This window comes from Pleurodeles waltl, chromosome 12 (genome assembly GCF_031143425.1).
Source record: "Pleurodeles waltl isolate 20211129_DDA chromosome 12, aPleWal1.hap1.20221129, whole genome shotgun sequence".
Classification (NCBI taxonomy): domain Eukaryota; kingdom Metazoa; phylum Chordata; class Amphibia; order Caudata; family Salamandridae; genus Pleurodeles; species Pleurodeles waltl.
Window position 1 is genome coordinate 663,503,223 of NC_090451.1, and position 27,964 is coordinate 663,531,186.

General features: G+C 44.7%; 1 protein-coding gene across 1 annotated transcript in view; it reads left to right on the forward strand.

Annotated features, from left to right (window-relative positions):
* The first annotated feature begins 2,520 nt into the window (after positions 1-2,520).
* HCN3 (hyperpolarization activated cyclic nucleotide gated potassium channel 3) overlaps positions 2,521-27,964 on the forward strand; it is a 112,362-nt gene continuing 86,918 nt past the window's right edge. Inside the window, exon 1 of the mRNA XM_069218439.1 lies at positions 2,521-2,785. Within this exon, the coding sequence (XP_069074540.1) occupies positions 2,640-2,785 (146 nt within the window). The 5' untranslated portion in view covers positions 2,521-2,639. The remainder of the gene's footprint in view (positions 2,786-27,964) is intronic.

A 27,964-nucleotide genomic window follows, 5' to 3' on the forward strand; every position in this document is an offset into this window, starting at 1 on the left:
AACAGGACTGGGAAACAGAAAGCAAGTTCAGGCTGAAACAAGGTAGGAGCAGGACAGAGAAACAGGGAGCAGGTTCTGGAAGAAACAAACAGGTACAAGGCTAAGAGATAGGGAGCAGACTCTGGCTGGAACAATCAGAGCTGGGCAGAGAAACAGGAAACAGGTTCAAGCTGGAACAGAACAGGAATAGGAACAAGACTACAACACCATCCGAATAGGGGTCTGTAACATAAGGGAATCGAACTCCAATGCACGACAAAGGATCTTGAGGAAATGGCTTCTTATAAACAGTTCCAAGCTGCAGAAAACCTCAGGTGGAATCACATGACTAGGAGAGAGGTCTCAGGTGTGTGTAGTTTCAGACACTCACAAGTCCTGGAGGAGAGGATCCGGTGAAAAGGAGCAACTGGATTTCTCCCATAGAAAACAATGTAAAACAGAATCCAGGCTTTCCTGACTACCAGGCGGTGCATTATGGGATTTGCAGTCCCAGGAAGCAAATGTAAATACCACAAAAGCATACCATGGCGAAAAGAGAAACAAACAGGAGTCAGCAAGGGACTCTATATAAGCGTTCAAGGTGATTCCCAGGCTTCTGACAGTCCCCTTAGAGCATCCCCTAGAAATAGGACGACAGAGTCGTAACACCAGCTCAAATTAAGCACTGGTTTAACCCATTTATACTTGGCAGCATTTTAAATGCAGTATAGTTATGATACTAATTACAGCTTATTCTTATCGTTTGTCGCTCGAAAAGATGCTGATATACAGGGGCGAATCCTCAATTAGGGTGGAAAAGCAATGCCCCCCCCCCACGCAGCAGCTGCAGCTGCAAAGCTTTTACCAAAAAAACGATAATAAACTGTTTATTATCGTTTTTGGTAAAAGGACAGGGCCACAGGGCCCCCTCAGAAGGTATGTGTGTTTGACCGGCCAAACACACATGCGCAGTAAGCTATCTCTGGGCTCCCAGCCAATCCTGACGCTGCTCATACTCGGTTGGTGGAATGCTCTAATAGCATTAAAGCCCTTCTGCCTCAGGCGTTTGTTCAGTACCGTTTCTCTGATTCTAGGCTGAGCTGTAGCGGTTAAGGTATTGAACAATCGATATAACCATTGGCAGTGGGCTACAATAATTCTATCAGCCCAGGTCCATGCATGATGTGATGCTGCAATCCAAGTATTTTTCATTGAATTCTACGGCTTGTAGTCGGCTTTATTCCACTGTGAAACAAGACTACAAGTCCCAGAATTCAAAGGGAAAGAACTTGGACTGGAGAAGCACATCACACACAGACCTGAAAACTTGGTAGCTGTGTTCCATTGTAGCATTCCACCAATTGAGGGAAGAATGTACTGAATGAAACAGGGAGATAAAAAGGGACAACATTTTGGATCAGAAGGTGTGTACCAGCCATTCAGGCACTCATTTTCTTACATGGAGCTCGCACCATCCCATGTTCTAATCATCAATAGCCAAATATTGCTTTGGAACTGGTTCTGTGCAATGGCTGGTCATACAGCAGGGCAGGGCTTTGCTCCTATCCTACCCCCCTCTGAAGAAGGAAAGGCCAGTTATATTTCCGAATTCTCGGCTGCTGCTCGACTCAACGAGGGAATATTTGCATAATGCATGCCATAAAATCAGCGCCTGACACCTGCCCGTCAGCGCTGACAGTGAGGCTGTTCAGATCTGGGTACCAGCGGCGGCAGAGATGCTCTGGCAGGCCTTTGGAGGGCAGCATTGACGCTGCTGAGCCGCCAGCATCCTCCTCGTTGCGCTGCTGCAAAGAGATGCACATCCCTTCCGTCTCCATCCATCCCCTCTCTCTCCTAGCGGTCGGGGAGGCTGCACCTCTGCCTACCTGGGGTGCGCCACAGCCTGCCCTGCCCTAAGAGGATGCCGGAGGGGGCTTACAGTCAGATTATTCAGCGTTCTGCACACCTCAGCTAAAGCCTGCTTCTGCCGGGGATCCGTGTCTGCCAAGGTGAGATACTAGGCGCCCAATGCGAGGCAGAAAGTGCGGCTGCCTGGCACTCCTGCACCCCTCCTGACCGGCCCCTTTACTGAGACCGCAGCGGCTGGCACCGGGTGGGCTGCCCGCCGGTGGACCCCAATGGACTTGGGCGCTTTCCTGGTTCTGGGCGGGTTCCAGGAGCTCCGGGGACGATGCACCTCGCCGCAGACGGCGGGGAGGACCTGCGGGCAAGGGCGTTTGAAGGAAACGTGAGGGCCCCCTGAGGAAGCGCGCGTCCGAGTGCCGGGCATGGATGCCGAGGCGGGCAACCGAGGCCAGCGCAAGGCCAGCCTCGTCAAGGACGGCCGGAGGGTCAAGGGGAGCCTGCCCTCCCTGGCCAACAGGGTCTCCCAGGACAGCGAGCTGGGGGACAAGCAGCCCATCGTGGACGGGGAGGCCCACCTGCCCTCGGAGGATGCCACCACCCTCTCCAGCGCCAAGAGCTCCACCTCGGGCCCCAGCCAGCCACCCCCGGGCAGCCTGGGCCAAGCCGAGCCGGCCTCGGGGGTCTCCTCGCCGGCTCAGGCCTCGCTGGAGAAGCACACCGGCGAGCAGAAGTCCGAGGCGGGCGAGCAGATCCTGCCGGACTTGGAGGATCCCAGTTCCAGCCAGTACACCTTCATGCAGAGGCAGTTCGGGGCCATGCTGCAGCCAGCCATCAACAAGTTCTCCCTGCGCATGTTCGGCAGCCACAAAGCCGTGGAAATCGAGCAGCAAAGGGTGAAATCGGCGGGATTCTGGATTATACACCCCTACAGCGATTTCAGGTAAGGGGAACGAATGCAAACTGCACATTTCATGTTAAGGACATGAAGCTATCATCCGGACCATTTGCAAAATCTTTCGTTTTTCCAATAAGGAATATCAGATACAGAGGGAGATGAAGTGATTTGCCCAGGATCACACATAGCATGGAAAGTCTGGGTTGCAACTCATGTTTTCTGGTCCCACAAAGAAAGCCCAAACCAATAGACAACATATTCACTATCGCTATACCACAGCATGTGCACCACCACATGAGATCCTCTCCACTAAACTACATTTCCATCACTAAACCACATCTTCCGCTGGACTACACCAGCACCAAGAGACCACATCTCCATCGTTATACCACATTGGTGCCACTAGATCGGATAGTCTCCATAGAACCACACGTCCACCCAAGGATCGCATCACCATCAGTGTACTACACCTGACTGACTAGACCACACACCATCCACAGGTGTATGCCACCAACATTAAACCACACCACCTGCAGCCACTATGCCATAGCACTGTCACAAAGCCATTTCTCCAAGTGGCTGTCGCACCAACAGAAGACCTCAACTCTAACACTAGACAACATTTCCTCCAATAAGCCTTATTCTCACAATTGAACCACTTGTCATACATAGATCACCCCTCAACCCACAGACCAAATTTCCTTTCACTAGTCCATATCTCCATCTTTCGGCCACACATCTGTCACTAAACCACATCTCAACACCTAGACGACAGCTGCCCCAAAGAACCATAATTCACCTCTAGAAGACATCACTACTACACCAAACTCATCCGCTAGAATATATTTGTCACTAGACCAGACTTCTGTGACTACCCCACATATCCACAGGATTATATCCCAGCCACAGGATCACACCTCTACCACTAAACCACACCTCCTCCACAACAACTCACTCCCACCATTAGACCACGGCTCCTCCACAAGACCTCACTTTCACTATTAGATCACAGTGCCTCCACAAGACCTCACTTCCATCATTAGACCACATCTACTCCACAGGACCACACCTATACCACTGGATTACATCTCCGTAACTTCACCAAATCTCCTCCACTGTCCACATCTCCATCATTAGTCCACATCAGTGTTACTAGACCACATCTACCCCACAGGGCCACACCACCAGGTGATCACAATACCTAAACTATAATGCCAACACTACACCACTTTTCATCCACAGGCCCATGCCTCCACTACTAGACCACATATCCATTAGAAGTTCACACACCAGTAGGTCAATAATTCTTCACGGTGCCAACCATCACAAATAGACCACATCCCTTCCTGAAGACTATGTTTCTATCTCTAGAATCTACCACAAGACCACATCGTCCTAGCTAGACATTGTCTCCATCACAAGATCGTACCACTTCCGTGAAAATACAGCTTTGTCACTACACAACTTTTCCTTCACAGGATCACCATCCTACTACTACACTACATCTTCCTGCTATTTCAGGACCTCACCCTCACCAGTAGAACACACTGCCTTCGCTAAACTAGATGTTCATCAATAGATCACACTTAATCTAATGGACCACACCTTGACATGACCATATTTCCTCAGTAGACCACAACCACTCCACTAGACCATAGATCATCATTAGACTAGATTTCTGTCACTATAAAATTATTCCCAACGCAGCACCACCAGAACACACCTCCATCACTATATAACATCACCACAAGGTTTAATGTCCTCCTCGAGACCATACCTCCATCTTTAGACAAAATCTGCTTAGCTAGGCCAAAACTCCACCTCCAGATCACAACTACACCGTACCGCATTTCCACCATTAGATAGCATCTCATGTATGAAGTCACATTTCCACCATTAGACCACATCCTGTATCCCACATTAGACAACATTCCATGCATTAAATAACATTCTCCTGTTAGACCAAATCAACGCCACTGGAACCCAGCTGCATGACAATTTGGCTCCACCATTAGACATCTCATACGTTAGGTCAGATCTCCGTTGTTAGGCCACATCTATGCCAAAATACTATAGATAAACCACTAAAAACCATGTCCACCAGCACACTAGATCTAATCCACAGGGGGCACATCTCCTCCAGACCATATTTCTTTTTACTGGACCAACCATCTGCAACTATATCTTCCACACTTAACCTCATTCAAGTACCACATATTTGACACTATGGGCCATATTTATACTTTTTGACGCACAACTGCGCCAACGCAGTTGTGCGTCAAAAAATCTAACGCCGGCTAACGCCATTCTGAAGCGCCATGCGGGCGCCGTATTTATTCAATGACGTTAGCCGGCGTTAGCCGGCGGAGCTGCCTGGTGTGCGTGAAAAAAAATGACGTACACCAGGCAGCGCCGGCATAGGGGAATATGGAGCTTGGGCGCCAAAAAATGGGGCAAGTCAGGCTGAGGCAAAATTTTCGCCTCAACCCGATTTGCGCCATTTTTTTTGACTCCCAACCCCCATTGAAATGACTCCTGTCTTAGCAAAGACAGGAGTCATGCCCCCTTGCCCAATGGCCATGCCCAGGGGACTTCTGTCCCCTGGGCATGGTCATTGGGCATAGTGGCATGTAGGGGGGCACAAATCAGGCCCCCCTATGCCACAAAAAAAAAAAAAATTACTTACCTGAACTTACTTTATGTTCCCTGGGATGGGTCCCTCCATCCTTAGGCGTCCTCCTAGGGTGGGCAAGGGTGACAGGGGGGGTCCCTGGGAGCATGGGAGGGCACCTCTGGGCTCCTTCCGAGCCCACAGGTCCCTTAACGCCTGCCCTGACCAGGCGCTAAAAACCGACGCAAAAGCGGCTGGACGTCATTTTTTTTGACCCGCCCACTCCCGGGCGTGATTTTTGCCCGGGAGTGTAAATACGGCGCACATGCCTCGGAGTCAATTTTTTAGACGGGAACGCCTACCTTGCATATCATTAACGCAAAGTAGGTGTCCACGCTAAAAAATGACGCAAACTCCATGGACTTTGGCGCTAGACACGTCTAACGCCAGAGTATAAATATGGAGTTCGTTTTGCGTCAAATTTGCGTAAAAAAAACGACGCAAATCCGGCACAAACGGAGTATAAATATGCCCCTAAATCACATTTTCACTACTTAGCAGTCCTTACTCCATAAGGCAACAGAACGGCCATACAGCATTTCTCTCACTCTTCTGTCTCACTAGCCCACATCTCCGAAACTAGCCCGCATCTCTCCTTCATGACTCAACACAGCATATGCCTTTTGTTAATCCTAAATCAGGGTCGAGGGGAGCACACAGGGGCTGTCTAGTAGTACACCCCTCACCCTTGAAAATATTTAAGGATGTGTTTCCAGCGTCACAATCTGTTTTAGTTCTTGCAGCGCTTTTGGGGGATTTAGCCCGCAGATCTTCAGAAGGATAAAAGGCTGAGTCATCCCTGTGGGGCTTTAAACCTGTGAACTGCACGTGGTATGAAGATGTGTTCAGCAGACGATTTAAGGCACGGTGCTATTTTGCAACCAGTGAAGCACTCATCTCACACCTTCAGCCCGCCAATCAACACCCTTCTCTCATTCTAGCCTCGACAGAGCATGGCGCTATTCAACCTTCTTTTTTTGGTAATTATACCAAGAGACGGCCCTGGATCTGCGCCTGGGCTGCAGGCTTGCCAGCCGTAAGGCGATAATTTGATTCTCTAATGTCTCCCATTCCAACAAGTTGGGGCAGGGACGATACTCTGGGGTTCAGGGAGGGGGTAAGATGGAGGAGTCTGTCAGCATCCTTCCTCCTTTCATGCACCCCGTCCACAAGTATGGAAGCTTTGATTTTCGCAATGACGGCGAGTTATGTGGAGTGGGTGAGAGTGATATTAAGCCTCATCCAGGTCGCCCACCTTGCCCTACCTCTCCTCGCACCCATTCATAACTCCGCCAATACATCCACGCTTAAATGTATGGTCGGGGGCCACTGGAATTATGTGGCAGTGGATGATCAAATTATGCGGCACAGAGGATCACATTAGACAGCAACGAAAGGCAAAGGCGTAATGCTGCGCATCTTTTGATAGTACTGCTTCATTATTTTATCATTTTTACACATACTAACTCTGCCTGGGCAAAGGTTTCACCCCGTTAGTAATAGTTTAACTCCCAAATACAGCAATAGGTAACAGAAATATGGCCGCTCAATGTTTGCAAAGGGCTTTCCACTGCACGGCAACACGTGTGGACGCTTTTTTATTTAGTAACTTTTGATCCGTTTGAGTTAGAAACCATGTTCATCGGTAAAAGCAGCAGATAATGGAATATGTGGCAAATACATAATTACGGCGGGAAACGCTGCTGCTGCAAAATCGTATTATTTCGTGCCCCTGGGTACAGGTTTTAGATGGTTTACTATCAAATGCATGGGGGGGTGACGGGACAATGAGAGGGAAGGGCGGGTTCCCTGACGTAGGCCGTGTCTCTGCCCCAGCACCCCTTCCTGCAGCACAAAGGTCTAGCAAGGGTAGCATGAGGTCAAATGCAAGCAAAGAAAATGCCCCAACCCAAGTAAAAGCTATAAATTGGGGTGCAATGGACCCCTCGTTCCTGTGGGCTCCGAAGCCTCCGCACCAGCTGCATTATTGATACCTTCGCCCTTGCTCCAATACACCCCACCTCAAGGTGAGAAGGCACCATTTGGCGCCCTCAGACACCCCTCCAGCTACCCCTCCTTTGGACTGCTCACCACAAGGGTAGTGGGCACCTTTATTGAAAGGGTATCTTCATTAGGTGGGGGGAGGACAAGGTTCGTCATAACAGGAGAGTCAACTTCTCTGTTACCTCCTCCTTGCCCTCACAACTCTAAGGCCCATATCTATGCTCTGTTTGCGCCGGATTTGCGTCATTTATTTTGACGCAAATTCAGAGAAAACTTAACTCCATATTTATACTTTGGCGCTAGACCCGTCTAGCGCCAAAGTAATGGAGTGTGCGCCATTTTTTGGATGTGAAAACCTACCTTGCGCTCATGACATGCACGGTAGGCGTTCCCGTGCAAAAAATGACTCTAAGGCATGTGCGCCTTATTTATCCTCTGATGTCAAAATGACGCACAGGAGGAGGTGGGCCTTAAAACATGGCGCCCAGACGGATTTTTTTTTTAACACCTGGGTCAAGGCAGGCGTTAAGGGACCTGTGGGCTCATTTCCATGGGGGGAGACCATGGAAGCAGTCCACAGGTGCCCTTCCCTGCACCCAGTGACACCCCCTGCCACCCTCACCCACCCCTGGAGGACACCCATGGATGGGGGGACCCATCCATGGTGAGTGCAGATAAGTACAGGTAAGTTTTTTTTTTTTTTTTTTAGTGGCATAGGGGGGCCTAACTTGGGCCCCCTAACATACCACTGTGCCCAATGGCCATGCCCAGGGGACAGAAGTCCCCTGGGCATGGACATTGGGCAGTGGGGCATGACTCCAGCCTTTGCTAAGACAGGAGTCATTTCCCAGGGGGTTGTGCGTCAAAAAATGGTGCTAGTCAGGTTAGAGCCAATATTTTTGACTCAAACCTGACTTGTACCATTCTTTGGCGCACAACCCCCAGTCTTCCCTTCGCTGCACGGTTACTGTAATTTATTTTGACGCTAACCAGGCTGCAGCGCCGGCTACCCTCATTCCATAAATAAGGCGCCCGGCTGGCGCATTGGAATGGTGTTAGGCGGCGTTAAACTTTTTTGACGCAAATCTGCGCTAGCACAGATTTTTGTCGAAAAGTATAAATATGGGCCTAATTATGCCCGTATTCCTCCCACACACACTCGCAGGTGAGAGGCCACCTTCAAGAAGGGGCATTACCTCTCCTTTGCCTCGATGACTTTAAGTCCCATATTTATACTTTTTTAGCGCCGCAATTGTATTTTGTAAATTTGCGCCACTTTTGCGTCACAAAGCGGCACAAATGCGGCGCAAAAAAAGTATAAAGATGTGCCTAAATGTCACCGTATGTGCCCCCCACAGACACATGCACACTCAGGTCAGAGGCCACCGTCATGAAGGGGTATTAACTCCCCCTTGCCACCTATATAATAATTCAGACGGAAGGTCAGTTCAGTTTCTCTCTCTCTCTCATTCAGACACAGGGTCAGTTTCAGCCTGTACCGCAGAGTCTCCTCCCTCCATCCCAGGTGAGAGGGCACCTTCATGAAAGGGGTCTCTTCATTTAGGCAGGGCCACCTCATCCAGAAGCATCTGCTTCTCTGTCCGCCCCCCCCCCCCCCTTCCTTTCACTCTCCATGCCAAAGATACACCCTCCCATCTCTCTCCCAGGTGACAGGGCACCTTCCCAGAGGAGATTCTTCAAGGACAGCATAGGATGGGGGAGGGCAGTCAGAATAAGGTCAGCCCCACCCTGGAGCCTCCTCTGCCCCACCTCCCTCTGTGCGCCCTCTTCCCGCCCCTCCCCATCCTCGGTTCCTTCCCTGATTGGAAGTCTCCGCCTCACACCAAGGAGCAGATGGCTAGATGCGAATCTGCTTGCCAGACATTTGCCAGCTTGTGTTCCTCCAGCTTCCACCGTGAAATAGCAGAATGAATAAAAGACCCCTCCCCCCAAAAAATCCGGAGAATGTTTGAATGAGTACGTGACATAGCAAAACAATCGTTTTCACCATTTCCAGGACACGTCACACCCTCTATTACTTATTGGCTAATTACTATAACTGGTCACACTAGCAAACGCAGTTATACTAATTTTATCGACCTTGGAAGAATGACATACACAAATCTTTCATCAGGTTTTTAGCCAATCGGGAAGTAGCCCCCAGGGGGCTCGAACAAGCCACTTAGCAGTTTATATGCACATCTGTACTGCGCGCGCTTAACCCGCTCAGCTAGCTCACCGGCAGTGTCGTAACACCCGAGACACACCGTGATGTCCGGTTCAGAAAAAAATATATAGCCCTCTACCTGTCGTGATCTACTCTTACCCCTAGCAGAGGTTTGTGACTCATGAGGTTTTGGCTTCTGTGCCAGGATGGGTTGCAGAAAGTCCCATTTGGGCCAAGCCAGGGATGCATTTGCCCACCGGTACCTAGGTCAGACAATTCGGTGGTCCATAAGCAAGGGCGCGAGGCAGGCAGGAGAGCCGACAGCCAGGCAGTACCAAGACAGGAGGAGAGGCAGCCAATCAACAGGCAGACAGAAGGCAGAGCCCGCTGGGAGCACTTCTAGGAAATCCACTGGAAAGAATAGATGGAAGAAGGCAGACGGATAAACCAAGCAAGATAAAACTAAGGCAGGGAGGGAAAACAAGTGGAAGGCAAGGAAAAAGGGGCAGGTAGAGAGGCAGGGAAGACATTAGACGGGTAAAAGGTAAGAATGAATGTTAATAGCAGGGAAGGGAGGCAGGAGGGAAAAGAATAAACAAGCAGGAAGGCGTCGAATCAGGAAGGGAAAAATAGCATGCAGGATGTTAGGACGGAAGGGGGATAGATCAAATAGGAACAAGAGAAATAAAGAGATAGTAAAAAAGGCAGAAATGAAGCTATGCAGAGAGAAAGGCAGACATGAAGGGATGGGAGACATGCGGGAAAGAAGACAGAAATGAAGGAAGAAATTAAGGGGGAGACAAGAAGCAGTAAAGCTTGAAATAAATCAGGGAAAGTAGGGGAAGAGGGAAGGAAGGCAGGAAAAAAAGGCAAGATCGAAGTAGGAGCTAAGGAAGAAATCAGGCAGAGATGGAAAGGTGGAAGGAAGGAGATTTGGCAATCAGGCAGGAAAGAACAAAGTAAGGTTAGAAGGCTTGTACATATGAAATAAGACATGAAAGGTCAAATGAATGAATGAATGATAGGGGCGGAAATGAGGGAGGGAAAGAACGGGAGGAATGGCGGATGGAAGCAGGCTGGGATGGAAGCTGGAAGGAGGCAGAGCTGAAAAATGGAGACCAGCAATGAATGACCCGGGCTGGGATGCACAAAAGAAGGATGGATCCACAGGGGGAGTAAGGCAGGTCTGAAAATGGGGGTTTTGGAAGGTGGTGTTAGGACTGGGAAGTTTCCTACATGGTGACCTGGCGTAAACCTTTGCCCTGAGCGGCCAACTGGTATCCTGACTTTTATTTCAGCCCTGGCATCACTCTAATCTGGTTGTGCAGAAGTCGAGGCCTGTTCATGTTAATGCAAGGTCCGAGATCAGTCCTGTGACCTGGAGGGTGCCTAAGAAAGACATTCAAGTACTATCCCTCTTCTGGGCGTATCAGTTAAGGCGGTGATGGCAACATACTGTAGTGTGTAATTTAAAATTTGGGCAGGCCTTTTTCTTCTGTCAGTAAGAACGTGTTTTTTTGTGGGTGTCCTGGCTTGAAGCCAGCCCTGCCTGCTGTAAAAATCCTCACTTTACACAAAGGGTGTGTCTGGAGAGCCGCCTAAAACGGACACTTTAAAGAGAACTGACCCAAACAGTTCTAAGTCTGAGACAGTGGATCCACATCCTCATTTAGAAAATGTGTATAAAGGTTGGATCCGAACCACAACTCTTTATTTCAGTTCCAAATTCTTCATGATCAAGGCAATGCTCTGCAAAGTATTTGAAGGGCTGTTGTGAGATCAGGGTCGGTTCCTGTCTCACGGCCATTCTTGAGAAGTGAGGGGACATCGCCTGAAGTTTCCCTTGGTGCCAGAGGAGATGAGGGACTCCCACGTGCCTAGAAGCCTGCATGCCTGCTCAGAGGGTAAAATAATCTGCTTGGTCATGCGGGAGACCAGACTGTCAAGGAGGTGAAGCTAGTGTGTTCCCAGCACGATGAACACCTAGAAAAAGCAGACTACTTAAGAGAGATTTAAGAGAGGAGTGACCTTTGCTGTGAGTAGGTAACAAGGTCCAGTCCAGTGTCCATGCTGGGATCTGCACTGAAAAGGTTTTCCAGATTCAGCAATCATAACTCCACCTTGTAGTCACAGCCACACCACCCCCAAAATGGGATGTACCATCGTTTCTGCCTGCCTTTCTTCCTGTCCTTCCTGTCACCCCCTTTTAGCAGACAATAAGGCAGCAGGATGAGTGTGAAGCATGGCTGAAGTAAGGCGCACAAGTAGACAACAAAGCAGGCAGTTAAAAAGGAGCGAGGAACAAAGGCAGAATGGTAGGCAGACTCAAAGAAGGCAGAAAGGAAAGACTGCAGTTTGGATACAATGAGGTGAGACAGGAGGTAAGGAGGATGCCAGGACAGCTAATAAATGCAGGTAGGATGCAGAGATGTAGCAAGGCATGAAGGAAGGCGTGCAAGGAGGCAAATGGACAGGATGGCTGGTAGGTGCAACCGCAGATAAACACAAATTCTGGAGGACAAACAAGCAATCAAACGGACACATGGCACACAGGCAAATATGAAAGCATGCAGGCAGACAGACAAAGTTATGCCACATTTTGGCTGCGGAAGGAAGAAAACAGAAAGGTTGACAGTACTATTGCCTTTATGATTTGTATTGCGGTGTTGGCCACCAGATATCTTTCCAGGCTGCTGAAAGCTCTGTTGACACAAACTGTACACACACTGGGCATTGTTACTGGGGGAATTAACAGGGATTGCAAGAGTGACCCTGGGGTCCCTGAAGAAATGAGGAATTTCCGGGTGATCAATTATTGTTATTGGGACGGTACATCAGTTGCAACTTTTCAGGAGTACTCAGGTCTGTAAGCTGATCTAGATTAAGTTGAGTTAGTATATACAGTGCACAATTACGAATGTGTAAATGCCCATTAAAAGTGAATTTGAACATCCTAACTTTTTTTCTCGATGCAGAAGATATGTTTACACACCTGAAGAAATGCCTTCCCCTACACCTCCACCAGTTTGGGGGTTCCCTTCCCATTCACAACTTCCATAGAGATTTACTCCTGTGCTTAACAAAGGTAAATTTCTAAGGATGGGAATGCGCAGTGGGAAAGGTTGTGCATGTCCACAATCTCACAAGCTTTTGGCTGTTTCAGTGGCATTCCCGTCGTAGGATGCCTACTACCCACTCCCAGAAGCATATTTACTACTAGCTAATATTACATACTACCTGGTGTAACATTACAAGTGCCTTTTCTGACTTATGAGTGTTAATTCAAAGTCTGTCCATTTCAAAAGTGAATTTGCTTGTCTTGACCTTTGCTCAGGTAAGTTGAACTTCGGTGGCCAAATGGTTGGCCCCATCGCGTTTTCTGACCACTGAATAAATATAACTATTGATTGTTCTGATGTCCACAATATAGATACATTGGTAGGCTGTTTAAGGTTCTGAATCTGTGAAATAACACCATTTATACTTTTTAAACTGATGCCAGTTTACGTGTATAATTTGATCAAATTTGATGCTGACAGTTTTCAACAATTTCTCTAGAAAGTGGTGTTTTTACTGTCTCCTTGAAGTGTAGTAAACTAGGCCAATAATGACAAAATGATACATATAGATGGATTTTTGGATTCCCGGGCCCATATTTATACTTTTTGACGCAAAACTGCGCCAACGCAGTTTTGCGTCAAAAAAATGAGCGCCGGCTAACGCCATTCTGAAGCACCATGCGGGCGCCGTATTTATTGAATGACGTTAGCCGGCGTTAGCCGCCGGCGCCGTCTTGTGTGCGTTAAAAAAAACGACGTACACCAGGTAGCGCCGGCGTAGGGGGATATGGGGCTTGGGCGTCAAGAAATGGGGCAAGTCAGGTTGAGGCAATTTTTTCGCCTCAACCCGATTTGCGCCATTTTTTTTCACTCCCAACCCCCATAGAAATGACTCCTGTCTTAGCAAAGACAGGAGTCATGCCCCCTTGCCCAATGGCCATGCCCAGGGGACTTCTGTCCCCTGGGCATGGTCATTGGGCATAGTGGCATGTAGGGGGGCACAAATCAGGCCCCCCTATGCCACAAAAAAAACAAAAAAAAAACACTTACCTGAACTTACCTTAATGTCCCTGGGATGGGTCCCTCCAGCCTTGGGTGTCCTCCTGGGGTGGGCATGGGTGACAGGGGGTGTCCCTGGGGGAATGGGAGGGCACCTCTGGGCTCCTTCAGAGCCCACAGGTCCCTTAACGCCTGCCTTTTGCAGGCGCTAAAAAACGGCACAAAAGCGTCCGTCCGTCATTTTTTTTGACCTGCCCACTCCCGGGCGTGATTTTTGCCCGGGTGTATAAATCCGACGCACATGCCTCGGAGTCGATTTTTTAGACGGGAACGCCTACCTTGCATATAATTAACGCAAAGTAGGTGTCCACGCTAAAAAATGACGCTAACTCCATGGACTTTGGCGCTAGACGCGTCTAACGCCAAAGTATAAATATGGAGTTAGTTTTGCGTCGAAATTGCGTCAAAAAAAACGACGCAATTTCGGCGCAAACGGAGTATAAATATGCCCCCCGGAATTTGATTTGCATGTGAAATGTGTTATGGAACTACTCGGGCACTGTATTACCTATGTTACAGACAATTATTTGCGCCTATAAAGTTAAGGTTGACACCTGGTTATATAGAAAACCCGTTTTGCACCATTAAAACTTTGACCACTTTTCACTAATGTATTTTTTATAACAGGGGTCCCAAATGCTGTGACTTTTCCCCCCCAAAAATAAAATTTATAATGGATTAATTTCACCCCAAGAAATAAAATTGTGTTGAACAAAATGACACCAGAATTGCCATGTATGTTGTACGTTGCGCCATTCTGTGGTTTTTCTTGCTTGGGGAATTCTCGTGTAGTTATTTTTGAGTTTTTACTAAAAGACCAAGAATTTAATATTGTGCAACAGTACACTATACATCCATAAATGTTTGAGAATAAATGATAATCCCTCATGAAGAACAGAAGTTCAGACCACTACATATTCACCGAGCCAGTAAATCAGCAGTATTGTACTATTGTCTATATTCATAAGCATTACAAGATAGTGAACGTCTAAAAAATAACCCCACATCTCCGACACTTTAAATTTGCTCCACATCTAATTTTATATTTATGAGTAATATGTAAAGGACAGCACATTGCCAATAAGGCTCTCTACACCTACAAAAAGCCACAAACAGGTGCTGCACACCCCCCCTGGAGTCTGGTGTGTAGTAGAGTTCACTCCCCACTGAGGCTAACAGGAGCTCTTTGGAATTTAATGTTTGTGTATAGTGATTATAAGCCACTACATAGCACACAGTTTCACTATACACCGATATGGAGATGTAAACCACACGCTAAAGGCCTACATTGTGTGGGGTGGGAAGAGCCAACACCAGAACATTATAAATTGGTGCTTTATGGGATTAAATGTTCTAAAACATATAGGCTAACCACTATAAAACTAAAGAAGTGCTACAGACCTACGTGAGCTCAGTAAGCCGGTGGTATAGACACGGACCAGGTTCATCACCCATATATTAACACACAAACTGATTGTTAGATAAATAAATAGGGATACAAGTGAGGTGGGGTCCCAACTGTACCCCATACACCTAAATAGCAAAAGTTACGTTGAGTTAAATATAAATAAGTAGTAAATATCTCTGAACACAAGATGAAAATGGAAATATTGCCTATATTGACTTATCAGGTATCTATGACTTGCACGAAGAGGTGAGAATGTGCCTACAACAACACGATCAGCAACATCCTACTTATGTACAACAAAAAGAAACAAAAAACATTAAAATATCAAGCAATAATGGCAAACGTTTAATCGAGAGAAAATGTCACACACATCAATCAAACGTTTGAACATTACTTATAATAAACAAATGAATAAACTTGACTAATTAACTTTATAACAGCCTTGAAGTTATACTAAGTAAGCAAATCCACTGAAAAAACAATAGGTAAGGGTCTATCAATAGTGATAAGTAGTAAATTGGCTGTTCAAAGTACAATTAGACGAGATGGTAAATGCAGCAGTGAAAATACTACGTAACTATAACTACCACCGTTGCCATACAATCTTACTACATCCAGTGTCTTTTTTAGAGGTGGGTGAGCCAACAAAGTAACAGGAAATGCCAAGCCAAGGGTGGGCTCTGGGTTTAAGTGCCCCTGCATGAGCATAGCCTTGAAAATATTTGGCATGTAATCATGGAACAAACACATACTACAATATCATACAGTGTCTTTAAACTAAAAAATGTGTATTTCTTTAACATAGTGCATCAAACTATGGGCCATATTTATACTCCGTTTGCGCCGGATTTGCGTCGTTTTTTTTAACGCAAAACAAACTCCATATTTATACTCTGGCGTTAGACGCGTCTAGCGCCAAAGTCCATGGAGTTTGCGTCATTTTTTAGCGTGGACACCTACTTTGCGTTAATGGTATGCAAGGTAGGCGTTCCCGTCTAAAAAAGTGACTCTGAGGCATGTGCGCCGTATTTACACTCCCGGGCAAAAATGACGCCCGGGAGTGGGCGGGTCAAAAAAAATGACGTCCAGCTGCTTTTGCATCGTTTTTTAGCGCCTGGTCAGGGCAGGCGTTAAGGGACCTGTGGGCTCGGAAGGAGCCCAGAGGTGCTCTCCCATGCCCCCAGGGACCCCCCTGTCACCCTTGCCCACCGCCTAAGGATGGAGGGACCCATCCCAGGGAACATAAGGTAAGTTCAGGTAAGTATTTTCTTTTTTTTTTTGTGGCATAGGGGGGCCTGATTTGTGCCCCCCTACATGCCACTATGCCCAATGACCATGCCCAGGGGACAGAAGTCCCCTGGGCATGGCCATTGGGCAAGGGGGCATGACTCCTGTCTTTGCTAAGACAGGAGTCATTTCAATGGGGGTTGGGAGTCAAAAATAATGGCGCAAATCGGGTTGAGGCGAAAATTTTGCCTCAGCCTGACTTGCCCCATTTTTTGGCGCCCAAGCTCCATATTCCCCTACGCCGGCGCTGCCTGGTGTACGTCATTTTTTTTGACGCACACCAGCAGCTCCGCCGGCTAATGCCGGCTAACGTCATTGAATAAATACGGCGCCCGCATGGCGCTTCAGAATGGAGTTAGCCGGCGTTAGATTTTTTGACGCACAACTGCGTTCGCGCAGTTGTGCGTCGAAAAGTATAAATATGGCCCTATGTCTCTGCACTGAGGAGTATTTATTAAAAATGACTTTATAAATATGAACTGAGAACAATTCCTGCCCCCACCCAAAGACAATGCCATCAGTAAACTAAGAGGCATGTAATTTACCTTGTGTACCCTATATGTGGCCTGGATTCTTATTATAGATGAAGCAACATTATAGGCTATAAAATCAAACACAAAAGGCTTTTTTTAAACAATTTACATCCAGGACTTACCTAGTTGAAGCTGCTGTCTTATGAGACAATAAAGAAAATGGAGGCTCAGTGAAATTAAATATTTCACTAGGATCAGACAGTTTGGTAATGCGAGGAAATTAGATTGATCCAAGGTTTTGGCCTTTCATATTGTGCACTTCGGCCACTAGATGGGTGTCTCTTTCTGATCTCAAAGGTTAGTGCTTTGTTTTTAACTCTTGGCGGATGAGATTAGTGCATGGTTGACAGGTAGAATCCTTTTTTCATTTTTGGTCATTTTTCATAGCATGAACCTTGCTCAAGGATATAAGTGTGTTACTTTTTTTTTGGCATTGGGAGATTTGCTGTGATTCACAAAATGACAAGTCCAAGCTATTTTTGGAACCTGGTTCCCTATGTTACTTGATTGGCAGCCACCAGGCCACATCACTTCCCATGAAAGATTGGCTCATTTTGGGCTTGAGGATCGAAGAGGGCCTAATGCTGAAACAGAGCCAGACATTTAGCTCAAATCTGAGTCGAGCTTTCAGTGGCTCACCCAGCCCTATATGTCACACATACAAATTTACATTAAACAAGGTACATGCTCACCATCAAACTTAACAATATTTGCATATTTTGACATGAGAAAAAACATGGAACTCAACCATACCGTACCCAAAATTCCTACATACACTGATACTTATGAAAATGTGCTATCATAGAAACACAATGCGCAACATTTCATCATCATCATAAGAATAAATATAACATTCATTCCCTCAATCTTGAACGCATCCAGGAAATAACAGTATAGTCCCAATAAACAATCATTTAATTGCTCTTAAAATTCAGTATCACTCCAGCTACTTTTGCAAGCGGACATACAAAGTTTTGCACACTCAACAAAGGCCTCCTACATTCACATCTCTTTGTCACCCCTCATACATGATGGCAGGGGTGGGAGTCAAGGTACAGGTGAGGAGCTCCTTCACTGTTGTATTTGTTGTCTTTTTAGGGTTTATGTTGTATCTGGCATTAATCCATAATGAGTGATAGCTCCTTTGTAGAAGTTCTTGAGGTGATAATTGCTGATCTTTTCTGTAATGACTTTTGTCACCTTTGTTGTCTCTGGACCAAGCTTGACAGTACTCTTGGGATCTTTTTCGAAATGGTACTTTGTTTTTAAGTTTAATACAGATATGTCAAATATTTCAATAGTTATTTAAGAAAATCGATTTTTCGAGTGTGCATACAAAATTCCCTTACTAATAGATAAAATGACTGGACAGCATCATACTAATCTTGTCTGAGAATATATACTTTTTGTGGTTTGGTGTAAATTAACTAAATGCTATAAGAGAAGATGGTATGTTATAAGATAACTCTGAATGGTAATCCTAGATTAAAAGGGGTAATAAATGATAAATCAATACTATTGAAAAACAGACTGAAGAACTGGTGCACGAATCATGTGTTGAAAACATGATTGTTTGCTGTGAGTTGTGGTTCACAAATCCGTGCACTATATCTTCAAACCCACTTTAAACTGAGTGGCCATCAGAATGTCTGAGATGTTCTGACTCACCTGCCATTAGGGGATCTGCAGACCATGGCTGAAAAAAATTGGATGAAGCCACGTAAAGATAGTCTGTTAATATACGAGGCCCGAGTGGTGGGAGGATGAGGACACTGTACTAGAAGTCGAAAATAACTCTTATTATGAGGATTAAACTGACAAGTTATTAGAAAGTGAAAAAATAAGGATAGTGAGGACTTTTTGTCTGCAGACACTAAATCAGGAGCCACATTTTTATACAAAACTTTAGTACTTGCTATCATCATTCACTGCAGGCTATGAAATTTTTACCACACATAGAGCATATTTACAAGACACTGGTGCATCAGTGCTGATGTGCTAGTTTTCTTGCGTTGCCCCTGCCCACCTAACAACAGCATGGCGCTCGTTAGGCCAATAGTGTCAAAATTGTTGAAGCTATTGTGGCGCTTTGCTGCACTAAAGTCCAAATTTTGACGCTTGTGCAACAAAGTGCAAGGAGGACCATTGATTAAAATGGGTGCGACACTTCAATGCCTGCTTTGAGCAGGCCTTACAAACGACACCAAAAATGGTGCAGTGAAATTTTGTATATATTTGCGCCTCCTTGCGCCATATTTGTGGGCCTCCTAATGCCGGAACGCCCCTTGCATACATTATGCCTGACGCAGGCATAATGTGGCGCAAGGGGGTCGCAAAGTGTCGGAATGCATGCATTGCTAAACTTTGTAAAAATGGTGCAGCTAAATTGCCTCCTTGAGCCACATTAGCTTAAAAAATAATTATGCTAGTGCGGCGCAAGGAGGCTCTAGAGCCTTGTAAATCTGGCCCATATTTTCCATAACGTGCCCATGAGTAGTTTACAGATTTTAAAAATAAATTACAAAAACAATAAAGCACTAGTAGAGAAACCACAATTAAAAGGATGTTAATTTGTAATGCAATAGGGTGGAAATGGTGTCAACAATAACTGCTGGACTATTTCAGAAAAGTTTGATTTTTGTATCTTAATCATAACATCCTTTTTTGTAAGTGTTTTTTCCAGTTAGCATGTGAGACGGTGTTTGTGTATGTGAGCGTTTGTCTATGTGATAGACATTTTCCAATATGTCTGATTGGTTCATTAGAGATCACATGATGACAACTTGCCATTCAATGCATAATGACTGAAATCATGACTCTGTGCTTTCAGAAGCTACTGGGCGAAAATAATTGTTATGTTTACGCACCACTCGCTTATAACATTCCTGTATTACAAAAGAAAATCACATTGAAAACACACTTTATTATTCCACCCAATTATCTTTATCAAACGTATTAACAGTACATTTTAACATATATTTTATTTTAAGAATAAGTGGCCTGGAGGTAAAAGTAGGTCGTCTATATTGAATTTTAATTAAGGTTTGACATTAATGAGGCTTCCTACCCTCTCCTTCAACCCCTCTTTTTTAAAATAAAATATTTATGATGTACCATTACATGTAGAAATTATTCAATACTTCAACAAATGCTCTATGAATTATTTTATTTATCTATAGATCTACAGATTTCAGACTTCTCTCTCTACCAATGTAGCACAAAGTATACACGATGTACCCCAATTAACAAGACATTACATAAAGGATAATCATTTACACCCAAAGAGAGGCTGCTATGGGTTTCATAAATAATACTTGGTCTGTAGTTTTCTGGCATATATTCAAACAAAACGTGACCAGGCCAGAGACGTTTGAGGCATAGGCAACCTCGGCTCTAGCCCAGGGCCACAGCCTTTCTAGGGCCTCCTGATACAGGCAACTCTCTTCTGCAGAGAGCCTTGCCTTGGCGATCTTGAATAATTCTAAATGGGATTGTTTTAAATACTGTTTTCCTGAATTTTTAATGTGGGTGACATGTGACTCTATCACAGATAGTTTGCAGAGAAATCCTGTGTTTATATTTCATGCAACATCCATAAAAAAGTTTTTTTTGGATCATAACAGGACCTCGCATGAGAGAAATGGGAAGGTGCCACAGAGACAATTTGCAGTAATAGTAGTTAGCTACTGCAGTTAACAATATTTGACAAACACACATCACTATCCCTGAATATTAGATGTAAACACATTTAGACGAGTGTGCCTATGCACTGTCTGTGACATGGCCAAAAAGGGCATGAAAGAGCTAAAATGGGATCATAATTTCAAAACTGTTCCAAACGGGGGCCCCCAAATACGTTTAGCCTAGGGCCCCCAAAATCCTTAAGATGCCCCTGCATATAACTGTATTCACTATATGTTATTGCAGGTTCGTGGTCTTCACCTTTTAGCAGCAGGTCTGAGGCTTTGGTGGGCTAGTGATGGGACCACTCTGTAATATGTAAAAAAATATATATAACCGTAGATATTCCATAAATCCAGTTTTTGATAGGAGCCTGCTTTTGGTGCTATCAAATGCTGGTAGTGCCGAGTACCAAGGCTACGTTGTTTCTATTCTATCTTATGTCTCTTTTTTCAACCACTGTAACTTTTTGTTTCTTTACCTCACTCTTGCAGGTTTTGCTTAATCCCCGCTCCTCCTTTTGTCACAGTTTCCATATATTTCCTCCCCCCTTTTCGGTCTTTCACTCTCTTACTCAGTTTCAAAGTCCCAAAAAAATGTGTGCCCACCACTTGCAACCACCAGCACAAATTCAGCTCTAGTGGGGCAGTGAGTCAGTCCTTTGATGTCATTGAGGGTAATTCCTGTATGCCATCACGACTGTCACCCCTGACATTTTAGTGCATCAGTTCACCGCATTTCACTAGAAACGGCCTCCTTAGCTTACATTGAACATCCACTCCCGAGGCCATTTTGAGAGGCATTTACCTTTGCCCCGCCTACATAATCCTCACCAAAATTTGAAATCAACAGATTTTTGACCATTGCTGCAGTTGTATACTCAAGTTGGGTATTGGTGTGGGAATGTGGCTAAACAGTGGGAACACTGCTTGGTGGGGTGTGTCCCACAATTGGGGTTTGCCTGGTAATTTATAAGACTTTGGGGTCCATTGTACGCTGCCATAGAGTATACCAGGAAGCAGAGTTCTTGGCTATCGCTACCGTGTCAGAGGACCCTCAGCCCTTTGGAGATTGCCTTCTGCCTAGTGGTGTGTGAAGGGATCTGCTGCGGAGAACTTTATCAATTCTGCTCACACTGGATTTGATAACACACTGCACTGTCCATTACATTGTTCCTCTGTATGTCCTAATCCTGCAAAATATTGTACTCATGACCATGAATGTAATTTATGTGGACTGCATCTGTGTTAATCTGCTCTTTAAAGTGTAGTTTGAATGTTGCTTGATATAGGATTTGTTCTTTCAGACAGAGGCTTGAAATAAATGTAGTCGCATATTGCAATTTCATTAATTGATTTGTGAATTATTTGCTTGGCAGCATTTTTTTCCCAGGTTCTCTATGTAAGGTCAAGTTTCCTTACAATCTTATATCGACCAAACTTGTTTGTCTCATAATGTGTGTTGCAGGTCCCAAGGCAAAACCTACCTTGAGGAGGTACCTTCATAATTTATTACAGTTATATGTAAATGGACACTTTTTACATCGTTCTTGATCATGGCAATTTAGCCCTTTCCAATTGCTGACAGTTTGGTAAACATGGAACTTTGGGCATGTGGGAAACAAATAATTTGCCCAGCATCATACAGTTTGGTAAAATGCAGAAGTTGGGGTTCGCATTTTGACTTCGCAGTGGAATCACTTTATCAGATCCCTTCCTCAACTGACCATTATATAACACCAGGTGTCAAATGGTTTGTCAAGGTTAAAGGGCTTGGCTCTGACTTAAAGTAGAATCTGATTCCAGGATGAGCTTCATCTTGTAATTTTGTTTTGAGTCGATTGAGAGTAAGGTCCATGATTCAAAGGGTTCTACCAGAAATATCTTATTTATTTTCCTACTTACATGGGCATGCATTGTTCCCAGCTTGCTAGCCATCCCTCCTGTGCGTCAATTTTCTTCTTAAAATTAATGCCCAGCTTTATTATATCACTTGCTCGCAAAGTGGTATGGTGTAAAATACGGCACTCCGAATAGCATCTGACATAAATATTGTGTTGTAAAGGTTGTTTACGAAAATATCTTCCCTTCAAAGTTAACACTGGACAATCTACACCCAGAGAGGCAATATTTTCGTAAGCGAGATTTAGGAGACACTATTTATGTGATATAACATTTGTGGTCACAATACGTTCTCCAGTTATTGCCACGCGTTATAACTAATGCCGACCACTCCCAACTCGCAATCATTCGCTGTTACCAACCAAAGAACATACCACTCCCCTTTGGATTGGTATTTCCCGGGGCCTTGTTACCACTTTAAAATACCAGGGCACTCATAATGCGGTCCAGGCTGTGATTGACTCTGCTGCCCACTTGCTCCATTAACGGTTACTGAATCACCCAAGAGACTTTTCTGGAAGATCCAAAGATGTTCCCTTGCATCTGCGATCCCTCCAGCTCTCCTGCTGATTGCTCGCAGTCCTTTCGGTTTCCATTTGCTCTTACCTTAATATCTTTCATCAGCTGTGCCCCACAATTACATTATTTGGGGGAAGACTGCAGGCTTTTATTTAGGTCACACTTGTTTTTTGTAGGGATGAGTGCAAGTTCACAATGTTGTAGAGTTTTGAAAACAAAAACACATTCTAGTGCAGTTTATATTGGACATTCTGGAAAAAACACACTGCTGTTTTTCATAAATCACACAAGAATTCCTCCTCCACATTATCTTACAGAGCTCTGGTACTCCCGATCAGCTACTGGAAGCTGCCTTCAGATGATGACTGATGAGGTCTGCCAAGTTCCACTTCCAGGGCTTCTTCTTCAGAAAGGTTAATTAAAGTGAGTCAGAGTGCTGCCTTCTAAAAGCAGCATTTCCTGTCTGATTGGGTCACCACCGACTTTCTCTAGCAGAACACGGCCCCCTTACTCCACCCCCCCCAGATCTGTATGATCTGATGCACAACTGTGGTGTGAGGTGGTGCATGCACGTTATATCTTTGTAACCTAAAAGCGTTAGTACTGGTGCCTCAGTTGTTGGCCTGCAGCACCTGAACAACCAGAGCGATAACACTGCTTGGTAAAAAGCTAGCCTTTCACAGCAGTGCAACTGCAGAGTTAGCTCTGCTGTAAACAGAGCTGTCCTATGTTGGTTGTTCAAATAAAGAGATGCTGCTGTGCCTGGGTACACACCTGTGACGTGGATAATATGAAGTGCAACTGGACTGTTTTAGGTGTATGGATGTAAGATTTCTGTAACCTGAAGATTAGATCTGCAAGCATGTCTGTGCCATCGCTCTAGCCTGAGGGATATAACTTAGCTGCCTGAAGCAGTTGACTGCATTATTTGGCTAATCTCAGAGACAGGCTCATGATGTACCTGTAGAATCTGAGACAGCGTTGCTGTATGATGTACAAGCCAGTGACATCAGTGTCACACAGTGTTCTACCTAAGCTCCTCTAAAATCTGAGGGACATGGATTGTTCTGCAGAGCGGGGTGTATGCCTCTATCCTCGCTGGTCTTAACCTATTGACTTTTGTGGACATGTTCTGAACCACTTTTTGAAGCAGGGGCCCCAGCCTAAGCCGCTCCTATGACGTGGACCTCAAAAATATGTATAAAACTACTGAAAAAAATATAAATCAAACAAACACACAAATTATGAAATATTTCCTTTAATTCACAGACAAAAAATATTCAACAATCTAAAGTTTGATTTTAATGGAAAGGTTGGTGCTTTTCACAATTAAGTAGCATAGTAACTTGTAATTTTTGCTCTTAATGCATGCTTTTGTCCAGTCCATGCCAGTGCTGAAATTTAGGTGGTCAGTCGTCAACAGTAGATTCCGTTTGCTGTTCCTGTGCTATTCCCAAAAATCAAGCTAAGGATATCAACGTAAATTTCAGCCTTCAATTTAAAATACTTTCACATTTACAGAGTGTTCTAAAAATGTTACGTTTTACATTTTGCTTCCTTATGTGTCAAAAATGTATTAACTGTTAATATTGTTAAATTTTTCTAAACAGCTGTGTAGCCCTGAGTAGGTGTTGAGGACATGTAAGGGTCCACCTAAGTATTTATACAGTGTACAACAAAAGACATTGCATGGTCGTTTGGAGGCATATGACAGCTATTTATTGCTGCCCAACTCAATGACACACATTTTATGAACCTTGGTTAGATGAAAGGCTGAGTGGATCCACTTGAACTCGGGTCGGTGATAGCGACGTCAACCACAGATCTCGGCAGTAGATGCATTAGTTAATTCTTCTAGCGATCAGACCCCGTTACATACCTGTTAACTCATGCGTTTTGTGGGAGTAAACCTCAGTTTTATGTCGAGCATAGGTACGCCAACAGGTTATCTATTTGGGCTTTTAACCACGCTCACCTCACACCCATCACTATTGCTTGTTTATGAGCTTGCCCTTCAAAAATACTTTTTTAACATTGCTAAGTGGTATATACATTTATCCCTATTTGGGGCGGTTTGGTTACCGCCTTAGACATGGACACATCGACCTTATTACATGGCTAATTGCACTTTTGCAGATACGTTTGACTGTGAGTGATTTTTTTTTTTGTTTTGTGTCTCTCCTTCAGGTTCATGCTCATGGCAGCCCTAACGTTTTGAATCGGCTTGCTTATGTCAACTGTTTTACTTTTCATTTTCGATTTATGTGGCAATAAAAGTACGGTTAGGAGTTTACAACTCTAATAGCTCTAACTTGAGCAAATGCGAGACCCATTACATTGCCAATGCTTGCTTTACTTTAATTCACCCATATGGCAAACAAAATGCATCCAAAGACTTTAATTAAGTCACCCAGGCTCCAAACCTATATCACACACTAAAAATGTGTCTATTCCCCAGTGAACTTAAATGGATTCACCTTCTTAAATGCATGCCTTTACTTGCATTCTTGAGGCAAGAGGTTGACAAGTATGCTATTACCCCAGTGTCCATTTGAGAGTTTCATTGCTATACAAAGAACAGATAGATCAAAACTATGGCCTGCCCCATGGCATTATTAATTATGTCTTCCCGAGGCAGTAGGAAGATTAGTGCTTCCTTGGCCTGAGTATGCCGCTGCCACCTGCTCTTATTCCCCAGGTACATTAAATGCTCGGTGCGTCCAAGATGGCGCCACGGCAGTACTGGCCGCGCGCCCCTTCCTCGGCTTGGAGCGGTACTCTTGGTGCAGGCCTCGTCCAACCGCCTGCTCTATGACGCTCGCGCCAAGAACGGTTTCCGGCGCCGTCACGAGCCTTGAGAAGGAATGAGTCACAGGTGGACCGGAAGCTCCTTACTGAGGGAACAGCGGCCGTTGTTTGACGACGCAAGAGATGTGTGTTGCGGGGCGGGTGGGTCATCGGTGACTAACAGAACCTGCGTAATGCGAACAATGACCCCTCCTGCCATGTGTGAAGGAAAAATAAACCCTTCCCTAGCAGAGTGACTTCTGAAAATAATCCACCAGCATGACCGTCATTGGAAATGATTTCTATGAATTAATCAAGTGGTTGGGACTACCACATAATAATCTACTATGGGAGACGTTACTGATAATTTCCCATCGCCTGAAATGCATTCAATCTAAATTTAAAGATGCAACCTACATTTAAAGATGCAGTTTATAGCCATGGGCACTTGAATTACGTGGAGGACCGAGGTGTATGGCACGGTTCGCCAGGGCTTTAACTGGGATAAAAAAGTGGGGGTCCTTGAAAGGGTTGCGGACTATAAAATAAAGGACGTGGCTTAAACACGTAAATAATAATTCCTATTTAGGGCCACCCTACCTATACATGTGCATTAAGTCACAGCTGCTATAATAAGTATGTGCGGTTTACAAAGAGGCCAAAGATTGAATGACCGGGTATTCTGAACACCTTTTTACCCCCTGACAGGCACAGAAAGAAACTTTCAGCCTCACCTCAATAGTCTCTCATTGTGAACACTTGGATGCGACTCAAATCAAAGTACGCATTATTCAAGGGTAATATGCTGCCTTTTAAAAAAAGACCACGACACAGGGATTTTCAAACAGTGATCCTAGGGGGGGCACCAGGCTCCGGCCAAAAGAAGCATTTCACAGATAATAGTGTTTTGTTTTAAGCAGAAACATGTTATTTCATTTTTAAAATGGCAACAGTACTTAACTGCAATGTTTAAATACATATGGACATATTTAAACACTGCCATCTCTATAAAATATTCGTGAAAAATTCTGAAGGGGGCCAATGATTTTTATTTTTCAACTGGGGAGGCGCGGCATTAAAAAGTTTGGAGACCACTGCACAACATCCTGGAAAAAGAAAACACTCTTAGGGAATGCAAGGTTAAGTAAAGCATAGGAAATATAAACAGGAACTTCATGGCTTACCTTACCGTTTTTAACACTAATTTTTCAGAAATCAGTCAGCATGTTTGTCTGCAAAGTTAAGGTCATATACACAGGCCTAAAATAGACTCGTTTCAATGTCCGTTTTTAATTACAACGGGGTCTGTGACCAGGAGGATCTAGCCCACCTAAAGTGCTGCTGCCGGCTACAATATGGAGCATGAAATGCAAATTTTGTGGCGAGGGAAGGAACATTTTGCTACATAGCATGTGATTTAATGCAAATAATGCATACATTATTCCGCACTGTAGTCTACCTAGATTTACATTTCAACATCAAGATGCAAACGTGTCTCCAGGGCGATTAAAATGCGTTGAATTCCTAAGAAAGAAAATTATATGAGTTTGTCAGATGACTTAAAATGGTATGCACTAGCAATTAATAATTTTATCACGCATGAAATCACAGGAACACTGTTTTAGTAACTGTCCTTTCCACCCTTCAGAGTAAAATGGATTGTGTGAAATGTACAATGTGCAGTCAGAAGAAAAACAAGCCTACATGTATTAATTTTTATATTAAAAGATTTGCCTTATTCTTTTAACGCATCCCAGTTATATTTTAACACTTGTCCTCGCTTTCGCGTTTACCCACTTTTCACAGTATAGTGCCTCCGATACACACCTTTTACTGAGAAAGCAGTGCTGGACAGTATATGATATCTTACTTTTATTCTGTCTGTACCTCCATTAAAAATACTTTAAGATTCAACGTATACTACCTTAAAAAATATGAGATTCTTCTGAAGGCCGTGATCTTTCTTAAAATGGCTTCTGCATTTAGAATAGTGTCTTATGTTAACACAGATGTATGTAATATATAAAACAAAACATTGTCAGGACACAGAAGCTTCACCTTGTTCACCCATCTTTGATTCACACGTAATTAGCGCCGGGAACGTTGGAGCTACACAGCCAATCAGAATGCCTCGTTTGTGTATTATAT